Here is a 17150-nt window from a genome sequence, read left to right on the forward strand (position 1 = left end):
CGCAGCTGACCTGAATCCTAGGAAGCAGAAACTAGTCTCTAAAGTTAATCATGAGAATGCAAAACACCTACCTCTATCTCCTCACAGGGTTTCCAGAAATCCTAAAGGCAGCTCTGATCATTCCACTGATACTGGAATGAAGAACTAAACTAATCTTATCCAAATCTTGTGCCATGGGTTCAGACTAAGAAGGAATAAAGCAGTACCCATCAAATTTCAGTTCATCCTATGTATTATAGAATATTAAAGATGATAATTTTACCTAATGAAATTTTGTTTTTGAATAGCAACATACTTACATGTTTAAATAAAGGATAGACCCTGAAGAGCCTTACTCTCACCATACCTCTGTCCTATTTTCCCTTATCCTACTTATAACCATTTGCATTAATTTTTCATTATTATTCTAGTGTTTATACAAAATTGAATAAATATGTATTTATGTAAAATTGAATAAATACTTCCATTCATCCTCTTTTTTTACAAAAAAGATGCATATCATTACTGTTATGCATCTTGATTTTCTCATCAAAACAATGTATCTTAAAGATCATCTCTGTATCAATTCATAGTTCTTCCTCATTCCTTTTCATTCTACAACTGCATAGTATTCCACTTTGTATTTCCTCCTGAGAGCATTTCAGGTGTTTCCAAGTTATCATAATTCTTTGGACTCAACTTCATATGTTCAAAATGACACCTGTACAAAGTTTTTACTAATTTGCATTTTCCTTGTACAGGTGTCATTTTGAACATATGAAGGTGAGTCCAAAGGATAAATCGCAGAAGGGAGACTTCTAGAGTAAAGGACCAAAACTTCTGAAATTATATAAATATTTCCTTTCATAGAGCTTTACCACTTTGTGCTTCCAATGTTTGAATACCTGTTTCCCCACCATCTCAAAAAGGTATGTGTTATCAAACCTAGGTTTCTCCAAATTTGATAATTGAGAAAATATCTCACTAATTTGCATTTTCCTTTTTTATATTTTAAAAATTTGTTCTAATCAGTTGTACATGACAGTATAATGCATTTGACACATTGTATAACTTGCATTTCTCTTTAAAGTAAAGCTGAGCATCATTTTTTAGGATTAGGAATCAAGTACATTTCTTATTCTCTGAAGTGTATTTTCATATCCTTTGATCTCCAGTTGGACTTGTTTGCATTGGTTTGACAAAAAAAAAAAAAAAAACTAAGAAAAGAAAAATAATCAGTTGCAAGAACCACCATATTCTAAAATGAGGATTTCGAGGTTGTCTTCTGACCCTCAGCATAATACTTCTCAGGCATATAAAGTGGTTTAAATGGAAAAGGGGAAAAGAAGTTTTTTCAGAGAAAGCTGTTGGTGTGCTAAGCATTTGCATCTTATGCTAATGGTAGAGGCGAGAGGGTCTTCCCCAGCACACACCCAGAAAGGGGAACATCAGGACCTCCACTCAGAGAATTAAGCTTGTGTCCTCTAAGGTTTCAGAGGACAAGTGGCCTGTATCTGGTTCCAAGAATAAGAAACCCAAGAGTCAAGAGGCTGAGGCTGTCATCCCAGCGGCAGGGCAAAACAAGAAGCATGTGACCTACCCACCAACTGGACAATGGGTCCAATGGGTGGCAGTCGGCAGCTAGAGCTACCCATAATGGCCAGGCAATCCTCCACTTGGATGGAGAAGTCATCTTGATGTGACTTTTCCCAAAGAAAGCAGACTGCCCAAGCAGAAGACCCAACTCATAGCAGCAGGAAGAGGCTGTGGCATGCACTCTCAGGAGCAGGGGCTGAGGGAAAACAAAATAGAAACTAGACATAATAATAAATAAATAAATAATAAAAATATATAAATATATATTTATATATCCTTCAGATATAAAAATATATTTATATATAAATTATATTACTTATTTATATTTTATATAAATATATGTTTTATATATATATAAAATATAAATCTAGACATATCCAACAAAACATATGCATGAATGACTTTGTGCATTGAAAACTGAAATATAGGCAGGAACACAAAGGAAAACTTTACATGGAGACACATATCATGTTCTGGGTATTTAACACATCCTCCCCCAAAAAATAAGACTTAGGAAACTTGACTAAATTCTTTAACTTATATAGCAATAAGTATACATGAATAAATATGTAATACAAGCTTAAAATACTGATAATTATTAGAAAAATAGTAACTTACTTTTACTTAATACATAAAAAAAATATTTTAAAGTTATAGCAGGTAGTATTGGCACAGAAGTAGGTCAGTAAAACAAACAAGGAAACTCAAAAATAGATATTTGTATATGGTTTCAAGACACGGGAGGCGAAATGGTCAATGCATATTAAAAGGACAGCTGGCTAAACCACTTAGCAACAACAACAAAAAGACACCCCAGCCCCAACCCCAGAAACCCCACACCTATACTAAAATAAATTTCAGATAGACTTAAGATTTATGTGTTTAAAAAAAATGCTAGATTATATTTGTTACTTTGAGACTGAAATGTCCTTCTAACCATAGCACCAAAAGCAAAATACATAAGGAAAAAAAATTAACTATACAAATTTTAAAAGTTTTTTTGTAACAATTCATAACATAACAAGGTTATTTAGGGGGGGAAAAGGGTTAAACTCTCCAGAAATAAAACTAGAACAATTGTTTACAAAATATGACAGATGAGAATTAAAATCACAATGATATTGAATTTTTTCAAATCTTAAAAGATAACCAGGCCAAGTACAGTACTAAGAAAGAAGGCACTTTCACAAAGAATTTTAAATGGCAAATCAATATGCAAAATTTTCAGAAAAAATGCCCCCCAAAATTAAAACATCATTTTTACCTAACAAATTAATCAAGAAGAACAATGCACCTTGGTGTTGAGGCTTTCTGCTCCTGATAGCGTGAATGGGCAACAATCTCTCCAGCAGTGAGCAACCCAACATAACATATACAAAGTTTCCATCCCAACAATTTCACCTCTAGGAATTCAGCCTAAGTGATAATTACACACATGTAAACAGACTTGTATAAGGACAGTAAACAACTGGAAAAACTAAATGTACAATAGAGTGTGATTAAATAAACCATGGTACCAATTTGTAATGCCATCATGATGGATGTGAAAATGTGTCCAGAAAATGTTGACCAGCAAAGGCAGAATGTTAGACAACCACACACAGTTTAACTCCATCCTGGTAACACCAAGTCATGCCCAGAGGTACAGATAAAGAGACACACCACCACCACCAAAGTGATTCATTAATTGCAACAAAAACACACCCTGCTTTTGTCATCGATTTGCTTCACTGTGGCATCAGCCCATACAGTTGAGAACAAAAAGGTCACATCCTTCCCTCCAGAAGCAGGCCTCGGCTTTAACCCAGGAGAGTGTGATAGATGAGAGGTCCTGAAAACCTGATTTGACCAGAGATTTTCTCTTTGAATAGGACAGAAAAAAATTTCTTAGAAAATCAGAATGTAAGATTAGCAATAATAAAGGAACACTGAGAATTTCTTTTTACTTCCTTTAAAATCAATTTTAAATATTAACTTTAGAGCTAGATATGGTGGCACATGGCTCTAGCCCCAGTTACTCTGGAAATTGAGGCAGGAGGACAACTTGAGCTCACAAGTTAAAGACCAGCCTGGGCAGCACAGCAAGACCCTGTTTCAAAAATAAACAAATAAGTAACTTTATTCCATAGTAATGTGGAACTTTGAAATCATTATTGCTGTTCTGGTCTCAAGCCCTCAGCAGCAATCCTGGGTCTTAGATCACAGAAAAAACTGTTAACCTGCTTGGTTGTTCGTTGTGCCTTCTAGAAGTGATGGGTGAAGGTACCTTACAGTGAAAAGATAGTTATAAAAGACACATATGCTATATACAAAGGAAATAGTTTAAATATATAAATTGATGCCCATTTACGCTATCAGGAGCAGAAAGCCTCAACACCAAGGTGCATATTGTTTGGAAATTTAAAGGTCTGACAACCCTCAGATCCAAAAAGTCTGTATAAATATTAGTTCAGTAGCTAATTCAAGGGCCCGCAAATGCCAAGAAAGAAAACTAGACCTGGCCTACAACTCAAGTCATGGATCTGTCTGAACCTATTTCCCCATTCTTAAACGGGGACCAACAACCCCAACCTTCCTACCACACAAAACCATTGTGAGGATGGAATGAAAGACCATGAGGAAGTGCCTTTTGTACCGTTGATAGAAACATAAACTATGGACACAAAAGAAATCAGCCCGGGCACATCCCCATGCCTGGGCAACCCTACAGTTTTGAGTCCTGATCTAGAAGGGAGCTCATGTATCACCAGCTGGCCAGACTGGCAATATGAACTGGGTTCAAAGAGCTGGCTGTATCAATAACTAAGAAAACGGTGAAGAAACCACGCAGCACACGAATATGTTTCTAAGGCAGGATGGCTCGGCTCGGTGACCCCAAGGGTCAGCTCCAGCGCTGGAAGAAGCAAGACAGCAAGCACACCAGAAACCTTCAATTTATTGGGGAAAAGACATTCCAGAAAATTCCACCCAAATAAGGCAAGGGAATCAGGTTTCAAGGGGCTGCCCATCCCCATTAGGTAACGCTCACGTAGGGCTTGAAGGAGGCTCGGAGGCCACTTGCCCTGCACAGCTTTTGCATGCGTGCTAGACCAGTACCCCCATCATTCCAGGCAGGGGGAGCAAGCTCAGCCTGGGGCAACAGGTGGCTCCCCACACTCATGGGCTCATGTGTTCCCCTTCCCACTGTCCTCAGACAGTTGTGGACACCTCAGGACCTAGCTGACTCTCAAGCCAGGTTCAATGCCTCAGTCCACAGGGTGCTACCTGCTCAAAGGACCCTGCACTCTCCCCTTTAAGAACCCATGTAAAAAAACAACAAAAGTATTATTGTAAAGCTACCAGACAAGTTTACAGACCTGGTAATAAACAAAGCAAGGAAGAGAGTAAGGGCTCAGATTCTGTCTTTTGATAGAGATGGCCTCTGAGAAAAACCCTTTCTCATCAAGGCCCTGCCCTACACTAACCACAGTAACTTGTAATGATTACAAATTGAGATTGGAAGCAGCAAAAATAGTGCAAGTTTGAATGGTTGCACTAAAAATCAAAAGTAGAAAGCTATTTGGGAGTTCTACTCTATAATTCACCTTAGATGAAGGGGAAAGGGTTTTAAACATTGATCTTACGTTGGAGTCTGGGGCAGTACCTCACAGGACACAGATGAATTTTTCCTAATACTGCCTAATACTGGCAGGGGCCAGGGGCCAGGGGCTAGCAGCTGACATTGAATATCCAAGTATCAGAATATTATCTCCAACTCTCTGTCTTTTCACAATTGAGTGGAACACTTTTCCCTCTTCTGCCATACTATGGAGCAGCTTTTATGGACAATTTCTGCCTATTCCTATTGTCTCCTCATCTGCTCACAAGCCCAGGTGTCTTAGTCTGTTTTCTCTTACTATCACCATATACCTGAGACTGGGTGATTTATAAAGAATAGAAAGGTTTATGTTGGATCATGATTCTGGAGACTGACAAATCCAAGAGCATGGTCCCGGCATCTGCTTGGTTTCAGGTGAGGGCCTCCTGCTGCATTAAAGCATGGTGGTACCCATGGAAGGGTAAGTGGGAGTATGCAGGAAGAGACAAAATACGAGGTGTGGCCTCACTTTATAACAATCTACTCTCATAGTAACTAATCCAGTCTCACAAGAGTGAAAACTCAATCCTGAAAGCAAGTCATTAATCCCTCTTAACGATCTAATCAGCTCTTAAAGATCTCATCCCTTCCAACACCACCACAAATGGCAATCACATTTCAACATGAATTTTGGTGGGGACCAACCATACCCAAACCATAACACCAAACCACTCAGATTTACCCACCAATTCTGCAGAGGACACCCCAGCCTCTATATTAGAAAGACTGTCCCTTTTCCTCAGGACCAAAATGGAGCACAATTCCAGAGACACAATTCTGTATGGTCCACCCTGTGATTGTGCAATGTAACTGTCATCTATGCTGTTCATTCTCCAGGAATAGCAAGGGAGGGAGAATCCACAAGCCTCTATTTCTTCTTCACTCATTTCTTACTGAGCCTTGGAGTTGAGTTACCTGATAACTCAATGAAGAAAGCTAAAGAATATTGATTAAAAACTTTAAAAATCAAATTTACTATGCTCCATCTGTAAATTCAGCACCCTCCCAATAAGTCTAGGACTGCTAATATGTAATGTTTCGTGGTCCACGACACAGTAACTGTCATGGCTACTGAGGCTGTAGATAAGGCACATTACCTGCTGTCCCCTCCATTCCTGGACTCTGCTGGCCAAGGGCTTGATAGTGCATCAACCTGTTCTTACTACACTACCACCAGATCCAGACTCTAAAAGGAAGCATGTTTATGAAATGCTCTGTAATTTAAAAAAAAAATTAACTAGGGGAAAATAACCTAAATTACAGAATATTTTCACTGGCATGTAGATATTACTTTTGAGCACATACAGGACAAATTGGAATTGTATCAAAGAAATGCTAACTGTCAGATATTGCAGGGAACTTCCTGGATTTGAGAGGCTAGTATATTTTGTCGTTAGTATATATCAATTAATTGGAAAAAGGACTGATTCTTCAATGCTTGAAACATATGCCCATGTCAATATTCTCCATCCCTCTCAATGACCTCCTTTGTAAAGTCAAATTCTAGCCCAAATGTAAGCCCTATCTCATTACATATTGTAAAAATATATATACATATATCTGTTCTGAATTAATTAAGCGATGCTGTAAAGGAGAGTACAGAGACTCTCTTGCATCCAGTGTCTATAGAAGCTGACTCACAGGCATCACTCAGACCAGACTCTCATGATCTGTAGCCTGTGATCAATATGGCATTGGACATCAGGGGTCTCAAGTTCATAAGACACAGAACTGGTCCTGAAGCAGGAGAGACGTCAACAGTTCCTGAGTTTTCTCCCTTTGGGGGATTCCACAGAGATAGCCACCATAGTGAATCCAGGAATGGAGAAAGGTGCAGGTCCACACACCCGTCTGGGTGGAAGCCACACAGGGCCTTCATGCAGACACCTGAGAAGCAGTTAGAACATCTGCCCCAGCAGCAGGGCATCGATTCCATGGAGCACCCATCTGCAATCTAGATATGGAGGAAAAAAAGAGAAGAGACAAATAATGAACACCCTTTGGTTTTCCCACTGTGCATCTCTGCATGCACCACACACACACACACACACACACTCAGGGGAGGTGGGGAAAAGCAGCTTCAAGGCAGGCCGGCCACCCCACTCTGTGAGCTACAGGGTAGGTCATACCTTTCACCCAATGACTGCTCTGCTGAGCCCGGGACAACCTCCACCCACATCCCCTCTGACCCTCCTCATCCCCAGCTGTTCTGCATGACTCCCACCTCACCCTCCCCTCCATTCCACTCATTTCTCAAAAACGACAGTCCCACATACCACACTGCTGAGAAGGAGAGGAATGCAAGAAGGATCACAAAAGCTATGGAGCCCAGTCCAACACCCACCATCTGCTGCAGTGTGAGTGACGAATCTGTGGGATAAAACCACACACTGAGCCCGCAGCACATCACAGCCCTCCCAGGAGGGGCACAACCCAGAGTCGGGCCCCCTTTAAGGAAGAATCCCAAGAATGCCCCACCATGGCTTTGTGGCCCCTGAAATGGTCCTGCAGACGTAGGGCTTTGGGAAACCACAATTTCAGGGCATTTCTGAAAATCAAGTGTAAGATAGACTATATTAAAGTGACAAGGGAAAAAAAGGCTGATCTAGTGAGCATATAAATTCTACACTTTGTATCAGACCTCTCTCAGGAGAATTACACTGGATAAATTTTTATGCACAGTTATCCTTTGTATGGAGGAAGAAGTCATTCTGACATCATCTGAATTTTTGGACCAAAAATGTTAGCTCCAGTGGTCAAAGAGAACAGAAAAATATCTTGTGTTAAATAGAAGATATTTAACATGTCATTTTCCCTATACCTCAACAAGGATAATACCACTCCACTCTGCTCAGAAAGTTGCTGTGTGGATAAAATAAGAAAAATTGATATAAAAGCATTTTGAAAGACATTCATTCTATTTGGGGAACATTACATGCCAACTCCAAGGAGATTACTGGTTTCAAACTCTAAAACACCCACATTTGAGTTGCATATTTGGGCCAAGTGACTGAATCAGAGCTTCATGTCCCAGACCACAGTGAAAACTCTGGTTGAATTTTCAAACATTTATTTAGTACCTACTATGTGCCAGACACTGTTCTAAGCTTCTCACAAATGTTAAATCATGTAGACAGCCTTCTAACCTCATTTTACACTGGATACTATTATTATTCCCTTTTTATAGATAAGGCAGGGAGTGGTTAAACACAATTCTTATCTCTACAGCTGGGTTAAGAGCAGTTTGATTCTACTATAAACTCTGTAAGGTACCTGCACCAGCAAGAGCAAGCATAGAACTCACCTCTTGCTAAAGAGGCTTACAAAACCTACTGCCTCCAAAAGTATTGTCAGAGACTTTCTAGAAAAACATGGACTACACTGTCTGGTTGCTTTTAGTATTCAGAAGAAAAAGACCTTGCCACTTTTAGAAGCTAGATTGTAAAAAGGAAGGAAGAACAGTGATTAAATTTGAAATTAGGAAAATGACTGGAATTACCAGATATGAAGGCAGTACAGACAGGCGCCATGGTATATGCCTATAATCCCAGCAACTGAGAAGGCTGAGACAGGAGGATTACAAACTTGAGGCCAGCCTCAGCAACTTAGTGAAGCCCTAAGCAACCTGGCAACATCCTGTCTCAAAATAAAAAGAATTGAGGATGTAGTTCAGTGGAATAGCATCCCTGGGTTCAATCCCCACTACCAAAAAAAAAAAAAAAAGAAAAGAAAAAAAAAGAGTCCAAGTGCAATATGCAGTGGGGTTAGGGCTGGGTGTAGCAGCACACTCCTGTAATCCCAGCTGCTCAAGGGCCTGATGCAGGAAGATGATGAGTTCAAAACCAGCCTCAGCAACTTAGCAAGGCCCTAAGCAACCAGAGAGAACCTGTTTCTAAAAAAATACAAAGGGCTGGTGATGTGGCTCAGTGGTTAAGACCACTGGATTCAGTCCCCCTACCAAAAAAAACATTGTTAGGGTTTAGATCCAGAATATCCCCTGATGATTGATGTGTTAAGGGTTGGTGCCCACAGCAGCAATGTTCAGAGGTGGGACTTTTAGAAAGTGATCGGATCATGAGAGTACTGACCTCATCAATGAATTAGTTCATAACTGAATGGGCTATTAGGAGGTAGGTCCCAGCTGGAGGAAGTAGGTCACTGGGGACGTGCCTTTGAAGGGTATATCTTATCTATGGCCCCTCCTTCTCTCTCTCTCTCTCTCTCTCTCTCTCTCTCTCTCTATATATATATATATATATATACACACACACACACACATACATATATGTATGTATATATATACACACACATGTATGTATGTATATATATACACACACATATATATCATACACATATGTATGTATGAGATATATGTGTGTGTGTGTGTGTGTGTGTGTGTGTATGTATGTATGTATGTATATCACCCCTTTCTGGCCACCACGAGGTGTGCGGCTATACTCCATCATATCCTCCCTGCTATGATGTTCTGCCTCACCATAGGCCCAGAAATAAAGGAGATATTTAGTCATGGACTGAAACCACTGAAACTGTCAGGCAAAATAAGTCTTTCCTCCTTGAAGCTCATTTCTTCCAGTATTTTGTCATAGCAACAAAAAGCTGACTAATACAACCAGCATAGAAATGAATACACTGGAACAAAAAAAGAACACCTAGAAACAAAGTCAACTATATCAAATCATTGCAAAGATGGAATACTGAAGTCAGATTGTCCAAATTTTTTCTGAACATCATACCTCACAGTGTGACTTTGGGCAAGTTATTCAGCCATTTTGTGTCTCAGTTTCCATACTGAAGAATGTTATAATGACATAGAAATGACAACAAAATATCCACCAGAGAAATAAATGAGGTAATACATGTTAGAATAGTGCCTAGCACAGAGAAAGCAAAAACCAAAGTTATATTATTAATTATTGTTGTAACTATTGTTTTGTTACTATTGCAAATCAATGAGAAATGATAAATTATTCATAATTAGTGTGGAGAATGTTCATTAACCATTTAGAATAAAGAAATTTTGATCATTAGAATTTATACCTTATACCAAAATAAGATCCAAAAGGATTAAAAACTTGAATTGAAATCTGAGTTAGAAAATGTTGGCAAATATTTATATAATATTAAACTGTGTAAGAATTTTCAAAGTATACCTATTAATGCATGAGCCTTAAAGAGAAGGAGAGATTTAACCACATTAAAAGGTATACACTTCATTTACCAAAACTTACCATAAGCAAAATTAAAAGATAAATGGCAAACTGGGCAAAATATCTGGGATTATAGTCAAGAGGTTAATACATAAAGAGAATTACAAACTAAAAAGGAAAACACAAATACTCCAATAGTAAAATAAGCAAATTATATGAAAAAGTAAATCATACATAAAACATGATCACAACATCAATAAACCTTTGGTTAAATGCTCTCTTGCAAGTAATGAAAAGGTAAAGAAAAAAACTGAGATACCATTTTTCTGAGATAGCATCTCACAAAGTTATTCAGGCTGGCCTCAAATTTGTGATCCTCCTGCTCATTCTCCCAAATCACTGGAATTACAGGCATGCATCACTGAACTGGGCTTGATTTGTTATTTTAAGAGAAAATATAGCATTGGATATGGAGGGTGTGCAATGGGGGAGCTGGTACTTTCCTGCTCTACATGTTTCATTCAATCTACCCAGTTTTTGTCCTAACTTTCACACATTTTTAAATTTTGATTTTATTTTTTTGTGGTGCTGGGCATTATGCACCCTAGGCAAGTGCTCTACCAATAAGCTACATCCCAAACCTCCTATTTTTTTTCCTTTATACTTTTTATTCCATATATTTCTAACTTTTGATTGATGAAAATATTGAACTGACGATGATTTCGAGATCCAAGTCATGCATATTCCTGGATTTGATAACTATTAACTATTAAGGAATTGATGGCCAAATCTGCAGTCATTCAGTTTGTCCCTATACCTATATATGACCCCATGTCCCCACACCATCCCCAATGGGGTTGTTAAGTGTTTGCTGAAGTCAAAATACATATGCCTGCCATATTCCCCTGATCAGTGAGGAACTCCATGCAAGAAGGAGAATGACCCAGCCTCATCTCTCGGAACTCGCATGCTGCCTTGCGGAGGAGACTGCTGTTGCCTCTCCCAGAAAGTCAGCTCTCCCTTGAAGACCTGACCCAGCCTTGACTTCAAGTTATCATCATCTATATTTTTGGTGGCTCCTTCTTTATACAGAGATTCTTGTTCTTTGCTTATCTCTAATCTTGTTACATCTCTTCTCTTCTTCCAGATTTCTCCAAGATCACTGCAATGGTTTATTCATCCCATTTGAAAGTTGCATGAGCCTGCTAGAACGTGCATCATCTACATTAGGAGACTTTAATCTATGTACAGCAGTTAGATCTTCCCTTGCTTTCAAATATCCTCCCACAAACCAACAGGATGAAAGTCAGGTTCCTCTTGACCATCCCTCAGCAGGATTTATCCTAAGTCATAAAAACAACTATTCCTTACTCTAGATATAAATATAGAAAAAAAATGACCTTTATATATTTTGCATAACATGATTTAGATTTTGGCTCCCAGTATGATTCTTGCTGGTGGGACAGTTCTTGGTTGTATGTCGTTTTTGTCTCCATTGCTTAGCACTCTAAAAATCTGCAAGAACACTTGTTTGTGTAGTCACACAGGCTTCTTTAGGGACTCACTCCACGAATTCCTTACTAAAAAAAAAATTTGCAACAGGCCAATTTGAATTGTTTTTCATAGCTTTGCCACACTGGGGTGACCCTCCCTTCCATGGTCTCATGCCATGGAATCAGGCTCATTTTTCTTTTGAATCACCTGTAGAATATTATTTTAGAAACCCAAGTGAGTGACTCATGCAATATGTCCCAGATTGATTACTCCTTCTTGGAGAAAGCAAATCCATTAGAACTATACTTCACCATTTCGGCTTATTTTAGTTCTTCCACTGGTGGAAACATCACAGGTACTGAAGAGTAAGTTAGAAAGGACTTAATAAAAAAGAAATTTAAAAATTAAAAAAAAAAGAAAGGACTTAATCCTACTCTCAGAATTTGTGATAACTTGAGGACTTCCAATCCTACTCTCAGAATTTGTGATAACTTGAGGACTTCCAGTGGGTGAGGACATTTCTTTTTTCCCACAAATTTACACAGGCCTGGACATTTATCAAAAGCAGCAATTCTGTTGACCAACTAGGACAAATAATTAGCACCATTAGTGTGTTCAATTTTTCTTTGTATTTTAGGGTCTTCTCCCTTCAATTTCCTGCACCGCGGGACACAGCAAAGGAGATCAAAGGAGAAAACCAATTTCGACATAAGTAAGCAGTGCTTGGTAAGTCAGCAATACTGCTGTCTGCATTCATTTTTTATTGCAGCTTAAATTACCAGACATTTAGGGAGCGATAACTCATTTATTAGCTCACAATCCTGTGGTTTGAAAGTTCAGGCACACTGTAACTGCTTCTCTGTTCCGAGGTGGGACTTTTGGACGGCTGAAATCAAGGTATCAGGGGGTTTCATTTCCTTTCTGGAGGTTCTGGGGAAGTGTCAGCTTCCAAACTCATTCAGGACATCAGCTAAGTTCAGTTCCTTGCATTTGGAGGACTGAGGTCCCCATTTTCTCATTGGCTGTCAGCTGGGGTGGGTGGTGAGGCACTCTCAGCTTTTACAGGCCACTTGCATTCCTTGCCACATGACCCTCTCTGACTTCAAAGATAGCAGGACAATGTCTCTGTGTCAAATCCATCTTACCCTCTGAATCTCTAACTTCCCCTGTCTCTGACCTCTGCACTCAGATTTAAAGGGCTCATGTGACCAGTCGGCCCCATTGGGATAATCTCCCTACTGGGGACTTTAATTACTTCTTCAAAATACCTCATCAGCAACATGTAGAAGAATGTAAATGAATAACTGAGAGAAGGTGGGTATACAGCAGGGTCCAAGAATTCTAGGGAGCTACCTTAAAATTCTGACTGCCACAACTGTGAAGGCTTAAAATTAGTCTCTCTCTCTCTCTCTCTCTCTCTCTGTCTGTGTGTGTGTCTACATAAACAGTATATACAGTTGTCCCTCAGTATCTGCAGGGGATTGGTTCCAGGACCCCTTGAGAATACCAAAATCCACAGATGCTCAAGTCCCTTATCTAAAATGGTGCAGTAATTGCATGTAATCCATGCACAACCTCCCATATACTTTAAATCATCTCTAGATTATTTGTAATACCTAAATGTACATGCTGTGCAAATAGTTCTTATAATGTATAGTTTGTATAGAATAATGACAAGGGGAAAAGTCTCTACATGTTCAGTTACAGATGTAATTTTGTTCCCCAAATATTTTTTTATCTGCAGTGGTTTGAATCCATGATGTGGAACCTGCAGGTCCAGTGAGCCAACTCTACATGTGTACACATAGACTCTTATATCTTGATGCGAATCTTCTCTGGCTTGTTTAATAAGTATTGCACTTACTATGCTTCACTTCCCATAAAACTGCAGGATCCCCAGTAACCACTGACTCTAATTCAGTACGTTCTGAGAACCAAACCTGTGCCACAGTGTCCCAGCTCTTCAAATGCTCTCCCTGAAGGGTTTGAAATTATTAAGAAAAGAAGAGCTCACCAGTTGCTCTAAGGTATACCAGAATGGCTAAAGAGAAGGAGAGAGGGAGATCTTCTCCTGTTGAGGAAACTCAAAAAGCTTCAGGAAGGAGATGCCTTTTGGTTTTAAACTTGAAGAGAAGTGGGACTGTAATAAGAAGAGTCACAGACAGGGTATAGGGCAATCCAGGTGGAATTCATCAAGGCACCATGCAAGCAAAGACATTAAGGAGAGAACTCTTGGGCCATATCCAGAAAACAGCAGCAGGTCAGTCTGGATGGAGAATGAGAGAAGCAATTAGAGAAAACGCTGATATCAGACTGAGAGGTCTCAGAAGCCAGGCTAAAAATTAATGGAGGGCCAGAGAATAATTATCAGAGGAAACAATAAAACTAGTGCTGCTGTTTAGAAATATGAGTCAGGTGGGGGCATGCAGGCTGGAGGAAGAGGGAAATTCTGAGCTCTTCTGATGGAAGATGAGCAAGGAGGCTTTGGCAGCCATCTACAGGATGAAGGCTTGGGCTGTGCGTGAAGGCCATGCGCGCAGCGTGTGGATTGGGAGAATGAGGAGTGGTCACTAATGACTCAGAGGACTTCATGCCTGTGATGGAGAATGCTCCCTGATTACACCTTATTATCATCTCCATGACTCAAGAAACCAAAGCCTTTGTGGCTAGAAGGGATTTCAAAGGCCCAGACAGAGGCAACTGAGGACTAGCCAAGTTAAATATCATTTCAAAGACCCTTGGCTGACTCAAGCAAGGAAGCCCAGGTCTCTGTATTTGCTATTGGATGAACTACTCCCTGGTAATCATCTCAAAGTTCTTTTAGTGGCAATATATAAAAAGTAAATTATACAACCTGTCACTGGGTAAAAGGCCAGAATGGGGCTAAGGGTTGACACGGTGAATTGGAACATTTTCGGCACTAATTTGGATCCCACTTCTCTCCAAACTACTTTATGAAAGTCTCCAAAATTTTTTGAAAAACACTTCCAGAGAACAGTACACACACATGTGAATTTTATACACAGATAAATACATACTAGAATTGCCTTTAGAAGTTCAACATAACAGTGGGTTTTCTATTACCTTCTAGAGCTTTCCAGTGGTTTGAATTCAAAGGATCAAATTCTCTTTCAATATTAGTTCTTAAGTTGAGGAGAAAAGGGCATTGCCAAAAGCCACTTGGATATTCTCACAGTGAAATCCTTCCCATTAGCTAACCCACAGCCGAATGCCTACAGCAGCTCTCTGGTTATTTCTTCTACCCAGTTTGAATGTTTTCCAATCATATCAAACAGTTGCTGAGTGGATTCTGGAAGCTATTGTTTCTGTGACCACTCCTCATTCTCCCAATCCACACGCTGCGCGCATGGCCTTCACGCACAGCCCAAGCCTTCATCCTGTAGATGGCTGGCAGAGCCTCCTTCTCATCTTCCTTCAGAAGAGCTCAGAATTTCCCTCTTTCTCAGCCTGCATGCCCCCACTTGACTCTTATTTCTAAAAAGCCACACTAATTTTATTCCCATCCCTAGAATTTCAGGGAATGGACTGACAGCAGTTTTTCCAAAAGTTGGAATGTGTGACTGCTTCCTGTGTCCTGCATTAAATACCTGCAGGAAAGGGAGGTTGGCCCATCTTCATACAAACAGAAAAACAGTCATCTTAATATAGTGTCCCACACTGCCAGCAGCCAGCAATCCAAGACTGCTTGCCCAGCAGTCTTGGATTCACCTTGCCCAGCTCACGAGCCAACACCTTCACTTTTGTTGAAGTTTGAGCAGAGATTTTTTTTTTAAGGAAAATAAGATTGGGGAGTGGGGGAGCAGACCAATGAAGGAAGCCTAATTCCCTGGGCCCCTCCTAAACATTTCCTGAAAAATACACTCGACCTACAGGATAACAGACACCACTGAAAAGTGCCATCTTTTCAAATCCTCCTGAAAGCAAAAGGATTATGCTGCTCTGAGGCAGGGGACAGGCCACAAGGGGTTAAACTGATACTGTGGGCTGAGGGCAGAATTCTTTAGCCTGTTGTGAGGACTCATAAACCATGAGGAAAAGGTCCAGATTCCAAGGTCATAAACTTGTCAAGATTTCTGGTTTTAACTACAAACTAATGGAATTCCTGGGAATCAAATCCACTGGCCCGCTGCCTGGTGGTTTTAAAGAGATGTACTGCCTGGGAAGTCCCGAGCCTGGCAAACAGGAAACCTGCAATTGCTCAGTCCCTGAGGCAATCTGCCTCCCTTCCCCGGTAACTCTGCCAATGTGCAGAAGGCTAAAGCTGTACAGCACCCAGCCTAGCAGAGACCCTTCCCACTGCATCCCTTAGGAAGGTTCGGGAGGAAATGTACAAGGGGCACTCTCCCATCAGGCAGACCCTAAGGTAGCCAAACTGACCAAGTGTCCCATTCTGCTACCATGGCAGGAGATGCCTGCTTTACCTGTCCAGCAGGAGGTGGGCCACTGTCATGGCCCCCAACCACTACATATTGCTTTATCGTTTCCTCCTTTCTAAGTGAGAGTATGTATTGTGGTTACCCAGTTTTCCCTATCGTGTTATACACTGCTATTTGAGAATGGTTAAACTTTCCATTTAATCACAGATGATTAAGTGGATCATGAGAAGCACATCTGGATCTGATCAAAAAGAAAATATCATCCCCAAGATTCCTGGTCTTGGAACTGGATGCATAACCAGCCTTTGAGTTGTATTCCCCTAGGGTTCCATTGTTTTTTTATGGTAGGTGGGATAGTTCCATTCTGTTAATAGAGGACATTTTTCTTAATATTACAATGATGCATGGCATATTGACAGAGATACATTATGAGAAATGCACCACTAGGTGATACCACTATTATACAAGCATCCTAGAATACGTTTGCACAGACTAAGATGGTTATGCTATCTCAGGTGATAAAAGCTTATGGGACCACCATTGTATATGTGGACCATTTTGACCAAAATGTCATTATGTGGTATGTGAGTGTAAATGTATATGTGCACATGCCACACAAACAGTAGTAGTTAAGAGACAGCTGTAGCTATTGTTTTGGTCTGTAAACATGTTTTTTCTTGTGCCCCCTTTTATTCCCTAAATATTTATTTTTTAGTTGTAGTTGGACACAATGCCTTTACTTTATTTATTTATTTTTATGTGGTGCTGAGGATCAAACCCAGGGCCTCACACATGTTAGGCGAGCGCTCTGCCACTGAGCCACAACCCCAGCCCCTTGTGCCCCTTTTCTAGGTGGGAATTTCATCCCCGTCTTAGTAC

At 40.1% G+C, this 17150-nt stretch overlaps 1 protein-coding gene across 1 annotated transcript in view; it reads right to left on the minus strand.

Annotated features, from left to right (window-relative positions):
• Window positions 1-7078: 7078 nt before the first annotated feature.
• The window catches only part of Susd1 (sushi domain containing 1), a 112736-nt gene continuing 102664 nt past the window's right edge, over window positions 7079-17150 (minus strand). Inside the window, exons 16-17 of the mRNA XM_027942975.2 lie at window positions 7489-7582; window positions 7079-7166 (exon numbers count right to left, since the gene is read on the minus strand). Coding sequence (XP_027798776.2) covers window position 7166; window positions 7489-7582 — 95 coding nt within the window. The 3' untranslated portion in view covers window positions 7079-7165. The remainder of the gene's footprint in view (window positions 7167-7488; window positions 7583-17150) is intronic.

Source organism: Marmota flaviventris, chromosome 13 (genome assembly GCF_047511675.1).
Source record: "Marmota flaviventris isolate mMarFla1 chromosome 13, mMarFla1.hap1, whole genome shotgun sequence".
Lineage (NCBI taxonomy): Eukaryota > Metazoa > Chordata > Mammalia > Rodentia > Sciuridae > Marmota > Marmota flaviventris.